At 45.6% G+C, this 18,129-nt stretch overlaps 2 protein-coding genes across 2 annotated transcripts in view; both read right to left on the bottom strand.

Annotated features, from left to right (window-relative positions):
- Nucleotides 1–18,129, bottom strand: part of LOC143956160 (uncharacterized) — a 482,654-nt gene that overhangs the window by 332,353 nt on the left and 132,172 nt on the right. The window lies entirely within an intron of this gene.
- LOC143956243 (uncharacterized) lies at nucleotides 5,184–18,129 on the bottom strand. Its single transcript, XM_077466424.1, has 4 exons — nucleotides 17,836–18,129; nucleotides 14,711–14,769; nucleotides 13,968–14,625; nucleotides 5,184–10,940 (listed from the first exon to the last, which is right to left on the bottom strand). Exons 3-4 carry the CDS (start codon nucleotides 14,621–14,623, stop codon nucleotides 9,725–9,727), a joined length of 1,872 nt encoding a protein of 623 aa, XP_077322550.1. The 5' UTR covers nucleotides 14,624–14,625; nucleotides 14,711–14,769; nucleotides 17,836–18,129; the 3' UTR covers nucleotides 5,184–9,724.

Here is an 18,129-nt window from a genome sequence, read left to right as displayed (position 1 = left end):
AAGGAGTTTCTGAAGACCCTGATGCACATCCACAAGGAACCTGAAGCATCTTCTGAAGATGTTTCTGAAGACCCTGATGTACATCCACAAGGAATCTGGAGCATCTTCTGAAGGAGTTTCTGAAGACCCCGATGCACATCCACAAGGAACCTGGAGCATCTTCTGAAGATGTTTCTGAAGATCCTAATGCACATACACAAGGAACCTGGAGCATCTTCTGAAGGTGTTTCTGAAGACCCTGATGTACATCCACAAGGAATCTGGAGCATCTTCTGAAGATGTTTCTGAAGATCCTAATGCACATACACAAGGAACCTGGAGCATCTTCTGAAGGAGTTTCTAAAGATCCTGATGCGCATCCACAAACAACCTGGAGCATCTTCTGAAGACCCTAGTGAATATCCACAAGGAACTTGGAGCATCTTCTGGCAGTATTTCTGAAGACCCTTGAGCACATCCTCAAAAAAGTGGTGATAAAGATGATCCATCTGGAAAAAGCTACTTAGATAGCTGTAGACATTTCTCATATGGACAAGAGCCTGAGCCCCTTGTCTGCAGACCTGAGGGTCATAAGCCGCCTGACTGATATATATATATATATACATCCGGCTATTTGCACCTATAGATTTTAATGTAAATATATTCTCCGGATATGATTTAGTAGCCTGGGTGAAAACCACCCTGGAACTCTTTGAAGGAAACCAAGACTACACAATGGCCCCTATAGCTATAGATACAGTCTTATGGACAACTCTAGATCAACGTATACATTTCACCAACCGGTGCCTAAAAATTCTTTGAATCTATGGGTCTTGGTAAAATATTCAGGAAGATTGTTATCACCACACATGCCTCTAGCTATAATACTTAATAAGCCTTCTTCAAGCCCAGGCTATGAATAGCCTCAGAGATTTCAGTGGTGGGATAAATAAGGTTTTTGTCAAGTGTACGACCTGCTAACTTTGGAAGACATGTCCAGCTTTATTACATCGCAAACATCTCATCACATTCCCTCCCGTTTTTCATCTGTTTGTGCTGTTCAATTCTAAAAAGCATTCCCTTGCACTCATTTCACTGATCAGAGTCTTATCTTTGTTGTACACATTTTATTTTTACTGCCTTAATAATAGTTGGAATAATGTCCCCGGGTTAGAAGCTAACCCCAAATTTTACCCATAACTGTGGGGGGGGGGGGGGGGGGTAATTCTTGTTGTTGCTGTCTTATGTGAACATTTCACCAAACCGGAAAGATTACATAATACAGTGGTGTGAAAAAGTGTTTGCCCCCTTCCTAATTTTCTGTTCCTTTGCATGTTTGTCACACTTAAGTGTTTCGGAACATCAAACCAATTTAAACAATAGTCAAGGACAACACAAGTAAACACAAAATGCAATTTGTAAATGAAGGTGTTTATTATTAAAGGTGAAAAAAAATCCAAACCATCATGGCCCTGTGTGAAAAAGTGTTTGCCCCCCTTGTTAAAACATACTATAACTGTGGTTGTCCACACCTGAGTTCAATTTCTCTAGCCACACCCAGGCCTGATTATTGCCACACCTGTTCACAATCAAGGCATCACTTAAATAGGAGCTGCTTGACACAGTAAGGTCCACCAGAAGATCCTTAAAAGCTACACATCATGCCGAGACCCAAAGAAATTCAGGAACAATTGAGAAAGAAAGTAATTGAGATCTATCAGTCTGGAAAGGGTTATAAAGCCATTTCCAAAGCTTTGGGAATCCAGCGAACCACAGTGAGAGCCATTATCCACAAATGACGAAGACATGGAACAGTGGTGAACCTTCCCAGGAGTGGCCGGCCGCCCAAAATTACCCCAAGAGCGCAGCGACGACTCATCCAAGAGGTCACAAAAGACCCCACAACAACGTCCAAGGAACTGCAGGCCTCACTTGCCTCAGTTAAGGTCAGCGTTCATGCCTCCACCATCAGGAAAAGACTGGGCAAAAATGGCCTGCATGGCAGAGTTCCAAGGAGAAAACCACTGCTGAGCAAAAAGAACATCAAAGCTCGTCTCAATTTCTCCACAACACATCTTGATGATCCCCAAGACTTTTGGGACAACATTCTGTGGACCGATGAGACAAAAGTGGAACTCTTTGGAAGGTGTGTGTCCAAGTATATCTGGCGTAGAAGGAACACTGCATTTCATAAAAAGAACATTATACCAACAGTAAAATATGGTGGTGGTAGTGTGATGGTCTGGGGCTGTTTTGCTGCTTCAGGACCTGGAAGACTTGCCGTGATAAAAGGAACTATGAATTCTGCTGTCTACCAAGAGATCCTGAAGGAGAATGTCCGACCATCTGTTTGTGTACTCAAGCTGAAACGAACTTGGGTTCTGCAGCAGGACAATGATCCTAAACACACCAGCAAGTCCACCAACGAATGGCTGAAGAAAAACAAAATGAAGACTTTGGAGTGGCCTAGCCAAAGTCCTGACCTGAATCCTATTGAGATGTTGTGGTATGACCTTAAAAAGGCCGTTCATGCTCGAAAACCCTCTAATGTAACTGAATTAGGACAATTCTGCAAAGATGAGTGGGCCAAAATTCCTCCAGGACGCTGTAAAAGCCTCATTGCACGTTATCGCAAACGCTTGGTTGCAGTTGTTGCTGCTAAGGGTGGCCCAACCAGTTATTAGGTTTAGGGGGCAATCACTTTTTCACACAGGGCCATGATGGTTTGGATTTTTTTTCACCTTTAATAATAAACACCTTCATTTACAAATTGCATTTTGTGTTTACTTGTGTTGTCCTTGACTATTGTTTAAATTGGTTTGATGTTCCGAAACACTTAAGTGTGACAAACATGCAAAGGAACAGGAAATGAGGAAGGGGGCAAACACTTTTTCACACCACTGTATATTCATATTTGTAACTCCTCTTTACGTATTTGTATTCATTTAATAAACCGCTTAATACAAATTTATTGAAACTGAAAGAAACCAAGACTACCTGGAGACCCTTACATACAGTAAAGGGTCAGCTAAGCACTGATGGTAGGACATTCCTGTCTCGATTTTAGGATGTAGGCCAAAGTATCAACCTTTCCCTACCCTCTTTTATCCCATCTGAGTACATAGGTGCAAAAGAAGGGCCGCCTTTCCCGATGGTGTTGCCACCTCGAGGTGGATTGGCTTGTGAACCTTTAGCAGCAGGAGCCGTTGCCCTTGATGACGACATCCCAGCAGGACAGATCTTAAGGCGATGGTGGACCAGGCTAAGAGTGACACCCTGCACTCCTCCCTTGCTAGACTAGCTGATATCTGTGGTGATGAGAATTAGGGATGAGAACAAAATGTCCTTTCAGTTTTAATTTTTTTTTAAGGTTGCTCGAGTTTATTTATGAAATAAAAGGCAAAATAAAACTGATAAAAAAGGTCTGTATGTCCTCCATGACAGAATGAATACTTTACCAACAAGGCAGCCAGGAAGAGGAGACGGCTTAACTGTCCTTCATACCTCACCTGGGGGTATTATTACCATACTACAGAGCAGACAGGGGGAAGCAGTATCACTGTTCCTCATACCTCACCTGGGGGTATTATTACCATACCACAGAGCAGACAGGGGGAAGAGGTATCACTGTTCCTCATACTTTACCTGGGGGTATTACCATACCATAGGGCAGGCAGGAAGATGGAGTATAAATGTGCTCATACCTCACCTGGGGGTATTATTACAATGCCATAGGGCAGGCAGGAAGATGGAGTATAAATGAAATGTGCCCCATACATCACCGGGGGGGGGTATCATTACCATACCATAGGGCAGACAGGCGGAGGAAGTGTAACTCTGCCTCAGACTTCACCTGGGGGTATTATTACCATATCATAGGGCAGCCAGGAGAAAGGACTATAACTGTACCTCATTCCTCTTCTGGTAGTATAATTACTGTACTATAGGGCAGTATGGAGGAGGGGCTATAACAGTGTTTCATACCTCACCTGGGGTATTACTGCCATACCATAAGACATCCAAGGGGAGGGGAGGAATTGTGCCTCATACCTCACCTGGGGGTATTATTACCATACTATAGGCCATGCCTTTTTTAAATGAACTAAAATGCAATTCACATCTGATAGTACAATCTCCTTTATGTCCACAGACTATGCAGAAGGATACCCTGTCTAGTTGTGAACCAACTGGTTGCATGACTGTTGGTAGATCTAAAGGAAATTATCCAGTGGGATTGCAAGGTATGGTGGGGCAGCTTAACAAAAAAAATGCCAACATTCTGATTGGCTGCTGAGGGAAACCAAATACTCCCCCTTCTGACATTATAGGGCCTAGAACAGCCTATATAACATGGAGGAAACCTTGAAATATCTTTTCGGTCTGCTAATAATTACTGTATCTAAGGCCATGTACATTGGTGTGATGGTCTGAATGAAGAATGCTCCTTACATTTGTGGTCATTGGGAAGAATCTCCTTAAAGACAGCTGAAAAGATCATTGGGGTCAGTGGGAAGTTATCTGAAATGCCGAAAATGGTTACTGAAGAAGACTTGACCGAAAACTATGCAGACACCATCAAGTTGGAAGTCAATCAGACACACCTTACGGAACCCATAGCAACCTCTGGAAGAACCCTGGTTGAGAATGTCTGGCTTGGGAGGTAATGCAGCCATCTTGGGCAATTAAGTTGAGCCAATTAACCAACCAGCTACAGGTGGGCTTGGGCGTCCACCAAACTCTGGCTTTTTTTTGTCCTCCAGAGAGCTGCGGACCGGGTCACGTTTGCTGTGGGACAGGGAATGACCCGTCGTGCAGCTCTATGGAACACAAAAAAGTTCAGATTTCGGGTTAGAGATGAGTTTGGAAGACGCCCAAGATTATGTCCACTACCACCATGTCTTAAGACAAGCTGATCCCACGGGTCGTACAGAAGACATTTGGGTTATTTAGAGCTTGGTCCGTTCAGTGAGCTACGGGCTGGGTCACATGAGCTGTGAGGCAGGGAATGACCCATCCTGCAGTATGGAGCACAATAACATCTGAAGTTCAATCCCATGGTACGGAAATATTTTTTACAGGCGGGGTGGGGTGTCTTTGGGTTGTTTGGGGCTTGGACCTTCAGAGTCTTGGTAGGAAGACAGTTAAGGCTGCCCTGGAAGCTCTTCAATGTGCATTGAACACAGGACTGTTCAGGAGCCACCGCATAGTGAAAATACAACTCGTTTATTGAAAATAGTAAAATGCTGTTGAAGACAATGCCAGCCTACACATGACAACCGTTCCGGGCATTTTCACCAATTTCAGAGGGTTAAGACCTAATCTTCCTTTGGCATCTATATAGCAAAATGCAGGAATCACAAACCAATTTCATTAATTTACCTCTTTATCTTCCAGTGAGAGGAAGCTGTAGAAGGACAACCTACCGTCTCTCTAGATAGCACAGTGGGATGGTAGCACTGGAGCCCTGGGTTCAATTGCAGTTAATGACTCGCAATTCATAATTTGCATACTGTCCCTATATGTGTGTGGGTTTCCCTGCCCAATCCAATGTCATGATAAGAAGTGTGTGTGACTGCGGTGGGGCTTTGTGTTTTCTATAGAGCCATGCAGAATACGACAGAGGTATATCATAAACCTTCAAACAGAATATAATGTGTTTTTATTCTCACAAGTTTGCCCTTCCACATTTATGACAAAGACTATTCCCAGACGGTCTTTCATTCTAGTACAGTGGCCTACAAACAGTGGCCTTTGGTTGTTTTTATCTGGCCTTTGGGGCACTATTCCTTCCACCAATGCCAGGCACCATTCCCTACACTGACATCAATGGCAGGGCATAATTCCTGACACCAATACCATCAATAGGGCACTAATTCTACCAATGACCCCAACTATGGAGCACTGTTCCTCCCACTGACATCAATGGCAGGGCACTATTCTTGCCACTGACACCATTAATAGGGCACTATTCCTTTCCCTGATATCAATGATGGGGCACTATTCCTCCCACTGACACAATTGAAGGGACACTATTCTTCCCTGATACCAACAATGGGGCAATATTCCTCCCACTGACACCAATGATGGGGCACTATTCCTCCCAATGACACCATTGATGGGGCAATATTCCTCCCACTGACACCAATGATGGGGCACTATTCCTCCCACTGACACCAATGATGGGGCACTATTCCTCCCACTGACACCAATGATGGGACACTATTCCTCCCACTGACACCAATGATGGGGCACTATTCCTCCCACTGACACCAATGATGGGGCACTATTCCTCCCACTGACACCAATGATGGGGCACTATTCCTCCCACTGATACCTATGATGGGCACTATTCCTTCCACTGATACCAATGATGGGGCACTATTCCTCCCACTGACACCAATGATGGGGCACTAATCCTCCCACTGACACCAATGATGGGGCACTAATCCTCCCACTGACACCAATGATGGGGCACTAATCCTCCCACTGACACCAATGATGGGGCACTATTCCTCCCACTGACACCAATGATGAGGCACTATTCCTCCCACTGACACCAATGATGGGGCACTATTCCTCCCACTGACACCAATGATGGGGCACTATTCCTCCCACTGACACCAATGATGGGGCACTATTCCTCCCACTGACACCAATGATGGGGCACTATTCCTCCCACTGACACCAATGATGGGGCACTATTCCTCCCACTGATACCTATGATGGGGCACTATTCTTTCCACTGATACCACTTATGGGGCACTATTCCTTCCACTGACACCAATGATGAGGCACTATTCCTCCCACTGACACCAATGATGGGGCACTAATCCTCCCACTGACACCAATGATGGGGCACTAATCCTCCCACTGACACCAATGATGGGGCACTATTCCTCCCACTGACACCAATGATGGGGCACTATTCCTCCCACTGACACCAATGATGGGGCACGATTCCTCTCACTGACACCAACGATGGGGCACTATTTCCCCCACTGACACCAATGATGGGGCATTGTTACAGACAACAGGACATTTTCTACTCCTACCTAATGCACTGCTTTAGGCTACTGACCACAAGGCCTGAACTTGGACATGTGGGGGAGGGAAGACATTAAGCCTGTGTAAGCTCCAACACAGACTGGCACAGTGCTTAAACAATCAACAGAGATTAGACACACCCCTGAGGGAGGAAGCATAGCGATAGTGACTAACAGTGGGCAGGGGGGGTGTGAGATACCAAGAGCACCTGTCACTTTGATGGGCAAACTAACACATTCCCTTCAACTACAATCTGGGAGGATCTCAGCTGGTGCTGTAAATAGAGATTCACTGATTAATAAGGCAAATATTTTAGGTGAATGTCATAAGTTGGTGGCTTCCACTTGGTGGTCTTACATCAATGATGGGGCACTATTCCTCCCACTGATACCAATTATGGGGCACTATTCCTCCCACTGATACCAATTATGGGGCACTATTTCTCCCACTGATACCAATGATGGGGCACTATTTCTCCCACTGATACCAATTATGGGGCACTAGTCTTTCCACAGACACCAATGATGGGGCACTATTCCTCCCACTGATACCAATGATGGGGCACTAGTCTTTCCACAGACATCAATTATGGGGCACTATTCCTCACACTGATACCAATGATGGAGCACTATTTCTCCCACTGATACCAATGATGGGGCACTATTTCTCCCACTGATACCAATTATGGGGCACTAGTCTTTCCACAGACACCAATGATGGGGCACTATTCCTCCCACTGATACCAATGATGGGGCACTAGTCTTTCCACAGACATCAATTATGGGGCACTATTCCTCACACTGATACCAATGATGGAGCACTATTCCTCCCCCGATACCAACAATGGGGCACTATTCCTCCCCTGGTACCAACAATGGGCACTATTCCTCCCACTGACACCAATGATGGGGCACTAATCCTCCCACTGATACCAATGATGGGGCACTAATCCTCCCACTGACACCAATGATGGGGCACTATTCCTCCCACTGACACCAATGATGGGGCACTAATCCTCCCACTGACACCAATGATGGGGCACTAATCCTCCCACTGACACCAATGATGGGGCACTAATCCTCCCACTGACACCAATGATGGGGCACTAATCCTCCCACTGACACCAATGATGGGGCACTAATCCTCCCACTGACACCAATGATGGGGCACTATTCCTCCCACTGACACCAATGATGGGGCACTATTCCTCCCACTGACACCAATGATGGGGCACTATTTCCCCCACTGATACTAACAATAAAGCACGATTCCTCTCACTGACACCAACAATGGCGCACTATTCCTCCCACTGACAACGATGGGGCATTGTTACAGACACCAGGACATTTTCTACTCCTACCTAATGCACTGCTTGAGGCCGCGTACACACGGGCGGATTGTCTGCCCAACTTAGTCCGCTGAACCGTGTTTCAGCGGACAATCCGCTCGTGTGTGGGCTTCAGCGGAGTTTTTCAGCGGACAGTCTGACGGACTTAGTCTTTCGGAATTTCCGTAATTTTGTTCGCTGAAACACGGTTCAGCGGACAATCCGCTCGCGAGTAGGCTAGTTCGACGGACTAAGTATGGCGCATGCTCAGAAAGGATTTACACGGTCGAAGGTTGCATTGCAGTGTATTGGACGTCGAATTTCTAGTCCCGTCGTACGTGCCGTACACGTCATCGCGCAAGTTTTCGGCGGACTGTCTGTTCATCGTGTGTGGTCAAGTCCGTTCATTCGAAAGTTGGACGGACTGTCTGTCGAATTGTCTGACGAACTTAGTTGGGCAGACAATCCGCCCGTGTGTACGCGGCCTTAGGCTGCTGACCACAAGGCCTGAACTTGGACATGTGGGGGAGGGAGGACATTAAGCCTGTGTAAGCTCCGACACAGACTGGCACAGTGCTTAAACAATCAACAGAGATTAGACACACCTCTGAGGGAGGAAGCATAGCGATAGTGACTAACAGTGGGCAGGGGGGGTGTGAGATACCAAGAGCACCTGTCACTTTGATGGGCAAACTAACACATTCCCTTCAACTACAATCTGGGAGGATCTCATCTGGTGCTGTAAATAGAGATTCACTGATTAATAAGGCAAATATTTTAGGTAAATGTCATAAGTTGGTGGCTTCCACTTAGTGGTCTTACATCAATGATGGGGCACTATTCCTCCCACTGACACCAATGATGGGGCACTATTCCTCTCACTGATACCAATGATGGGGCACTATTTCTCCCACTGATACCAATGATGGGGCACTAGTCTTTCCACAGACACCAATGATGGGGCACTATTCCTCCTACTGACATCAATTATGGGACACTATTCCTCACACTGATAGCAATGATGGGGCACTATTTCTTCCTTGATATCAACAATGGGGCACTATTCCTCCCCTGGTACCAACAATGGGCACTATTCCTTCCTTGATATCAACAATGGGGCACTATTCCTTCCCTGATACCAACAATGGGGCACCATTCCTTCCACTGACACCAATGATGGGGCATTGCTTACTCTCAATGACTCCAGGGCATTTTCCACTCTCACCGATCACAGCCTGGCCCCACTCAACGTCTGAAGGACATAAAACTTGCCCTTTGTTTAGAAAGTTTGGAGACCCCTCTTCTAGTGGACGTCAAATCCAGTCCCACTAGGCGCAAGAAATGATGCATCTTTGTCATCATCCAACCGATAATTTAATATCCATTCTGCTGCAGTAGAATGTCTTCTGCAGTCCTAAAGAGTTGTGGCTTTGCTCCACCATTGGGGCTCTTGGTGCGGCTTTGGCATTCAGAGCACCGGTAAATGGTTTTCTCCTCGTGTAAAGACTCGTGTTCCTTGAGGCTTTGCTTGACCTCAAATACCTTACCACACTCAAAGCAGATGATTGATATCTGAGCCGTACGGACCTGCTGTTGAAGAATTAGGTTGGAGTCAATGAGGAAGGCCTGTCTGCACTTGGGGTAGTCAACCACCTTCTCGACCTTGTGGGTCTTCTGGTGGACCGTGAGGCCAATGGAACTGGTGAAACACCTTCCGCACTCTGAGCAGGTGTAGGTTTTGTTCTGATGGATCTCCTCATGCCTGGATAGGAAATTTAAAGATTTGCACACCTTCCCGCAGTACTGACACTTGAACAGAGGAGTCCTTCGAACACCCTTTGCATCCGCAACCACAGCTGGCTCTGGATTCATCTCCTGCGCTGGCTCAGAATGGACGCCCATGGGTTTCTGCTGATGGTACATCCGTTGGTGTAGCAGAAGTTCCTCGTTGCTGGTGAAGCTTTCCTCACATTTGGAACAGTTGTTCACTGTCACGGTGATCTCCATGGATTCAGGATTGGTAGGGCTTGACTGAGATCCCTCAAAGTGAGGAAGACTGTCTGAGAAGTTATTCCTCGGTCGTGTATCACTGATCACAGCCTGTTTCTTTGATGTGTGCTGTGGTTGGGGGTTGGGTGTGGAAGTATCAGGCGGCATTAGATGTCCTTCAGATGAAAGGCGTTTCTTCTTAAGATTAGATGTAGACCACATATGACGTGCAGATGTGGGGAGATTTTCGTCATCTGAAAGCAGTTCCTCCTTCATCTGGTGTGTTGGCACAGAGATTTCAGCATGGGGAGGACATGTGATGTCTTCACGGGACATGGGGCAATCATTGACAACAACAGTTGTATAGTCCATCTCGAATGGAACCAGTTCTTCTTCACAGGGTTCTTCTTTGATATGAGTGGATGGATGTTGTATACCATTTATGGAGTTGTCCAGAGGATATTCTTCATCTGAGAGGGGTTCCTCTTTAATATGTATGTTTGAGAAATTTCCGTGCTCTGTGTTTGAATACGATGAAGGGGAAGTACCAACATTCTTCACAGTTGGGGTGTCTGCTTCAATTTTCTCACTTTGTCTGGCTCTGTACGGATGAAAAACAAGTTTTAACATTTAGTTCCTGGACTTCAACAGGGTGGCAACATAATGTGACCTCATCATCGTAGTTTAAATATATTCTCAGTGTAAGGAGCATGGAGGTCCAACATGAACTCTCGCTCATTGATGTTCCAGGGACCTAAGAATCCAGAAGGGGGCGAATCAAAGACTCATCTGATTCATCTGGGTCAGGGGTAGGAAACCTTTCGGAGGTTGGTTAAAATCTACCTGGACAACATGGAGGAAATCAAAGATCCCCAGAGAGGGGAATGCACTTTAAAAAAAATAATTAACTATCAAGCTCCCAATAAAAACACAGTGTCTTGTGCACCCTCACCCACAGTAGTGTCCTCTGCTCCCCTTCACATCAACTCCCACAGTAGTGTCCTCTGTCCCCACAGTAGTGGCCTGACTACCTTAGTGTCCTGCCCCCATTCACATCACCAGCCCACTGTAGTGTTCTCTGCTCCTTCCCCCATAACAGTGTCTTCTAAGCCCTTCATATCACCCCCCACTGTGGTCTCCACTGCACCCCATAGCAGTGTCCTCTGCCCCCCCCCCCACTGTAGTGTCCTCTGCCCCCCTTTACAAACCCCCCCCCCAAATAGTTGCCTCTGACTCCCCTTAGCAGTGTCCTTCCCCCGTTCACATCACCCCTCCCACTGTAGTGTTCTATGCTCCTACCCCCATAGCAGTGTCTTCTACCCCCTCCATATCACCCCCCCCCCCCGTGGTCTCCTCTGCACCCCATAGCAGTCTCCTCTGCCCCCCTCACAGCAATGTCCTCTACCCCATGTCACATCAAGCCCCCCCCCCCCACTGTAGTGTCCCCTGCTCCCCTTTCCAAACCACCGCCCATGTAGTGTCCTCTTCCCCTCCAAAGCAATGTCCTCTATCACCCCCCCCCCCCAGTACTGGATGGAGGGTGGGAGCTGCTGGAGTTAACAAGCTGGTGATTGGTTGCTTGGACCTAGATGGCACTTATGGGCACTGACAGGTGGCTGGCACTTATGGGCAGGCACTAAAATGCAGCAATAAATAACAGGAGGAAAGGATTTATTTTGAAATGCTATGCTGCAATGCCCATCATGGGACACCCTGCACTTGGCCGCAGTAAGCAGCAGCAGACATCTTGTTACACCCAGCCTGAACTATATGGGCTGGGTGTAACAGGATGTCCGCTGCTGGCTTACTATGACTGAGTGCAGGGTGTACCAAGATGGGTGTCGGGATATCCAAGCTGACGGCGACCGAATGTTAAGGCTCCGGTCACTGATCCTGATGCGGCTGCACCCTGCCAGCTTACCTAGCTATCTCCACTGCAGGTGAGGACTCGCTCTCCGCTGACTCCGCCCCCCGCTCGCCGACCAGGTATATGATAAGGCATCGGGAGCATTTGTGTGAGTACAAGTACATGCGCAAATACTCTGTATCTGTCCTGATACTAATACTAGTATCGGTATCAGGACAACCCTAGCTATAACGTTTGTGTAAACCAATCATAATACACTTATTGGGATTTTTTTTTAGCAAAAAAATATAGCAGAATACATAGTGGCCTAAATATATAAAGAAATTAGATTTTTTTTATTGGATGTTTTATAGCATAAAGTAAAAAAAAAAAAATATATATAAATATATATATTTAAGTTTTCAAAATTGTTGGGCTATAGTTATAGTGCAATAAATTATAGTGGGTTTATAGTGCAATAAATAAAAAAAACGCAGAGGTGATCAAATAATCAAATATCACCAAAAGAATGCTTTATTTGTCACGAAAAAACAGGACATAAATTTGGGTACAGTGCCACATGACTGCAAAGTAACGCAGTGCCATATCGCAAAAAAAAAAAAAAAAACACAAAAAATGGCCTTCCCCAGAGTAGTACCGTGTTACTATGGTAACACTGTATTGCTCTGGTCACAGTGTGCTAGAAAAAAAAATTGTAAAAAAAAAAAAAATGTAATAGAATTTTTTCGATTTTTTTTTTTTTTTTTTTACATACTGTCACCAGTCAGTGTACCTGGTGGACACCACAACTGTTATATAATAATGCTGTACTGCTCTGGTTACAGTATGTAAAAAAAAAAAATATTTTTTTTATTTCTTTATTTTCCAAATAACTGTGACAAAAAAAATTAATAATACAACTTAAAAAAACTTGCAATGCCTCTTACTAAATACCTTGGACTGTCTACTTTCCAAAATGGGTCATTCGGGGGATATTTGTACTGTCCTGGAATTTTTGGGCCTCAAGGCACATCAGGATTCATTACTTTTCAGATATATACCATCGTTTGTGGACTCTTTCCTACAGACTAAATATAGACACCGATTTGGGTTATTTTCACCAAAGAAACGTGGCAGAATACATTTTGACCTAAATTTATGAAGAAAGATTATTTGCCAATTTTAATAAAAAAAACGAAGAAAAACACATTTTCTTTTTTCAAAATTTTCTGTCTTTTTTCAAATAATTTCAGTTTTTTTTTCCATTTATTTAGCAAAAAATGAAATACCACCAAAAAAAAAAAAAAAAAAAAGCTCAAATTGTGGGGAAAATATTATAAAAATTTTACATGGTTACAGTGTTGCATGGAATGCGCAATTGTCATTCTAAGTGTGACAGCACTGAAAGCTGAAAATTGGCCTGGGCGGGAAGGGGGTGAAAGTGCTCGGTATTGAAGTGGTTAATTATGCATCGGTTTAGAGAGGAATTCTGTTTTATCTGTAGTAATAAATCTCTCTTTGCACTTTGAAAACTGTCACGCTTGGCTGCCCAGGAATACAGACAAACAGGTCTGTAAACTTGTCACAGAGACTTTTCTGAAGAAGAAAAAAAAAATTGAGGTCATGTACTCCAATAAAAACATTATCAGAAGTTCTCCTGAGAGAAATTAAGTGGAAAACTGTCAGGTAGGGACAAGAGATCCCTGATCCCTATCCCTAAACAAAGAGACATCAGAATAGTGGGTTGAATATTCGCCATTAACACGCTGCAATTAAACTTACTTCATCTCCTGTTGATTGTCTTCAGCTGGTCGGAATTCAATGTGAGGGATGAAGGTCTTCTGTGTTGTCGTTAAGGGCACCGACCCTGCTAACCCAAGCTCCGTACTCCTGGTGTACTCATGGTCCATAGTGATGCTCTTGTGGCTTGCCAGTTTTGTATAGGGCACCTGTTGCACCATGGCTAAAATAAAGACTGCGTCCGTTTGAGTGGACGTGTCCACTAGGTGACTCTGCCTGTGGCAATCACAAGAGCACCTCCTTTGCCTATAACGTTCGCCGTAGAGCTCCATGGCGAGGAATTCGTTCCTGGCCCTCCTGTTGTTCCTCCTCACCCATGGATCAAGTGTCTCATCAAAGATCGGAACCTCTTTGGGGAAAATGGTCGGCATGGAGTCTTCTTTGAGAGCCCTCCGGACACCTTTCATGGTGTAGCAGTCCTCTGTAAAGTGGGCGGAACACATCCGAAACTTGTCCGACCGCTTGTCCTCGAGGATCATCTTAGTAAAGTCTTTAACCATCTCCTCGTCCATGCCAGCTAGGCGCAGCCAGGCCTGCATCTGTGGAATCTTCCGAGGGAACGCGTGGAGACTGATATCTGGGTATGCCGTCTTCTGGCCCGTAGCGTGAGGACATGCCTTCACCACACACTTCGGCATATCTAAAATACAGTTGTATACTTTATAAAACTGCAGAAAAAAAACAACTTTCTCAAGTACATAATTAAAACAATGAAATACACTCACTTGATGTGTCTATCAGAAGTGCCGCCTGCAGAAACTTCTTGCCCAGGTGTCTGATGGTTCTGTAAGTAAATAAATCAAGCACAAAATGTAATTTCTACCATAATGTGCTTAAAGAAACCATAAACGTTTATTTCTCGAATAGAAGCCTAATGGCTAATACTAGCCATCTCCTGTCTCAAATGCCAGCTCCCAATTGGGGCTCCCTATTGAGGAGAAACTTTTTGTTAAATGCTGGGGAGGATGGGAATGTGACCACATAAAAAACACGGCCTGTGCACTGGGGCACCAAGCAACTTGCCTTTCACGTCTACCAAGTCTAGTTACTTCACTGCCCATTGCTGTTGGAGTCAACCTTATGCCCAGGGTGCTTTCAAACCTACCTGTACCTGCTGCCCAAGCTGATCCATACAATTTGAACCCATGACATGGTCTCTCTCCCAGATAACTTTAGTTCATCTTCCAAATAATTTGTAGGGTCAAAGGTATGTGGACACCTGACCATCACATCTATATGAATTATTTTTACATCACATTCCATAATCAGGTGTATGAAATCAAGCACATAGCTATTAAGTCTCCAACGCATAACAATGGCCTACAAAGACATTTTACAATGGTGGACTTCCAACCATGTATCAACAGTTTTGTGATGTGAATTCCCTCTTCTGTTTCAGCATGACTTTGCCCATGTGCACAACGCAAGCTCCATCAAGACATAGTTTGACCAGTTTGGTGTGGAGGAACTCAGTTGGCCCACACAGAGTACTGACCTCAACCCTTCTCAACGCCTTTGGGATAAATTTGAAAGTGGACTGCAAGGCTGGCTAAATGGGCACCAATTCCCACTCCAAAATCTTGTAAAAAGCCTTACCAGAGGAGTGGAGGTGGTTAGAAGAGCCTAAGAAGGGCTAACTCCATAATAATGCCCATGGTTTTGGAATGGGATGTCCAACAAGCTCATAGTGGGGTGATGATCAGCTGTTTGCAGACCTTGGGTCAAATATCATATCGGTACCAAAATCTTTATTCCTGTCACTTCCAGATAGTTCTTGTGTCATCTCTTCTCCTCTTGTTCCCCAGGAGAATTTTCCCTATCTTGGTTCCCAAACATTAGCTCCACCATCTTTGTTCCCACAATGATCTGACATTTTTTTTTCCCCAGAGGAATCCCTGAAATAATTTTCAGGTCTTAGGGAACCCTTCCTAAAACAAGTTCACTGGAGTTTAGAGGTAAAAATTCCCATTATGTTGGTGGTCAGTCGTAAGAAAGCCCCTCCTTACCATGGTGGTCAAAATTCCACCCTCAGACAGCTTAAAAAGACCATTGGTGTTATGTAGCTGGCTCTTCCAAGACTTGACCCCAGAACTATACACCATTAGATTGGAAGTCAATCAGCAACAGCTCAAGGAACCCAAAGAAAACTTTGGAGGAACCCGTGAGTTCCACTGAACCTTGGTTGAAAATAGCTGGCTTAGGAGGTAATTTAACCATCTTGGGCATACTAAACTGACTGAGTTTGTGCGTCCTCTGAACTCCGGCTCTTTTGTAATCCAATGACCTGCGGGTCAAGTCACATAAGCTTTGGGGCAGGGAATGACCTAACCTGCAGCTCATTGGAGCATAAATGGTTTTGAAGTTTGGGTTAGAGATGATTTTGGAGGATGTCCAATCTAATATCCACTACCACTATGTCTTAGGACAAGTCGATTCCACAGGATGGAAACATTTTCTACGGGGCAGAGGTTGCCCTTGAGGAACCCTTATGGATCGATAGCAGTGTCTTGTCAAACTAACCAAGGATTTCAGGTCCTTGGGGAACCCTTGCTAAAACAAATTAATTGGAGTTTTGTGGTAAAAATTCCTATGACATTGGTGGTCAGTGGTATGAAAGCCACATATACAATGGTGGTCAGAATACCACCCTCACAGACAGCTAAAAACTCCATTGGTGTCAAGAAGACTTGTACTCAGAACTATGCAAACACCATCAAATTGGAAGTCAGTCAGCCACTAAGGATGGGCTGCGGCATGTTCAGATTGTAGTCCCAACCCACCTGAGCAATCCCGCCAAGAAACCATCACCACTAAGATGAGCTCAGGTGTGTGCACAAGTCCACATGCCCGTGCCCACCAAGAAGCTGACACTCCGCAGTGCAACATTTCCCGATCCGCAGCTGCACAGATCGGGGGAAATGTCTCACTACCTGTGATTAGCGAAGCGGAGTGTCAGCTTCCTGGCGGGCACGTTGACTTGCAAACACGCCTGAGCTCATCCTTAGTCACCACCCTCACAGACAGCTTAAAAAGACAGTATGTTGTCATGCAGTTGGCTCTTCCAAGAAGACTTGGCCCCAGAACTATGCAAACACCAGCAAATTGGAAGTCAATCAGCCACAAGTCAAGGAATCCATAGAAACCTCTGACAGGAACCCTAGGGTTCCACAGAACCCTGGTTGAGAATGGCTGGCTTAGGAGGTAAGGCAACCATCTTGGGCATACTCAACTGACAAATTAACCTACCAGCTAGAGGAGAGCTTGAAGCATCCTCTGTACGCCATTTTTTGTACTCAAATGAGTTGTGGGCCACATAAAGGGAATGACCCAACTTGTAGCCCACTGGAGTCCAAAAAAGTTTGGAGTTTGGGTTAGGAATGAGTTTGGAGGACATCTTGGCTACCACCATGTCTTAGGACAAGCCAATCTCACGGGACGGAAACAGTTTGTACGGGGGAAACGGTTTTGGGTTGTTTTGGGCTTGGTCCCTCATTGATAGGACGAGGAATCCAAAAACACAGGGACGGGGGTCTTTCTTACGCACGTCTCCATTTGCCAACAGTCTAAATTTGTTTGGGAGAACGTCCATTAAAAAATTTTCTGCGCGTGGCCTACTCTTCGCAAAAACTCCTCGCCAAGCTTTTGCATGCTGGGACATGTGGTTCTCCCTTCTGACCCCTATCGGTTACGTTCCCTCTCCTCTTATGCATGTTGCCCAGTTGAGTAGCTCTTGGCCCCTTCACATTATCTGGGCCTTTGCCTTGGCATGGGTCACATGACCTGCTCAGAAGAAAAGCAAAGCTCCACATCCCCCACCCAAAAAAGTTCCTGTTTTCATCATTTCCGTTACCTCTCCTTAGGGACGGCCTGGGGTCACTGACAAGTCTCCTGGGGGGCCACAGAGCAGCTCGTGTAGGGCGATCACGGCCACTTCCTGCTAGGGAAGGGGACTCTGCAGAACTATTATGGGCCTCCGCGCGTTCCGTACCGCTTGCCCCAGGCTCTGCGTTTCACCGTGAAGCGCAAAAGCCGGAAGTCCGTCTTTGGAACGCACAGCGGGCGCTGCGTTCCTTCGTGAAGCGCAAAACCCGGACGTCAGCCTTTGGAATGCGCAGCAGGCGCTGAGTTCCACCGTGAAACGCAA

Source organism: Lithobates pipiens, unplaced genomic scaffold, assembly GCF_037356315.1.
Source record: "Lithobates pipiens isolate NorthernLeopardFrog02 unplaced genomic scaffold, aLitPip1_a1.2 Scaffold_35, whole genome shotgun sequence".
NCBI classification, from domain to species: domain Eukaryota; kingdom Metazoa; phylum Chordata; class Amphibia; order Anura; family Ranidae; genus Lithobates; species Lithobates pipiens.
This window is presented reverse-complemented; position numbering and strand designations above follow the sequence as displayed.

Excerpts from the sequence above, each read along its gene's own strand:
- LOC143956243 (XM_077466424.1), bottom strand. The coding sequence starts at position 14,623 with ATGCCGAAGTGTGTGGTGAAGGCATGTCCTCACGCTACGGGCCAGAAG. Across the intron at positions 10,941-13,967 it reads GACAATCAACAGGAGATGAA|AGCCAGACAAAGTGAGAAAA; the intron begins GTAAGTTTAATT and ends TCATCCGTACAG.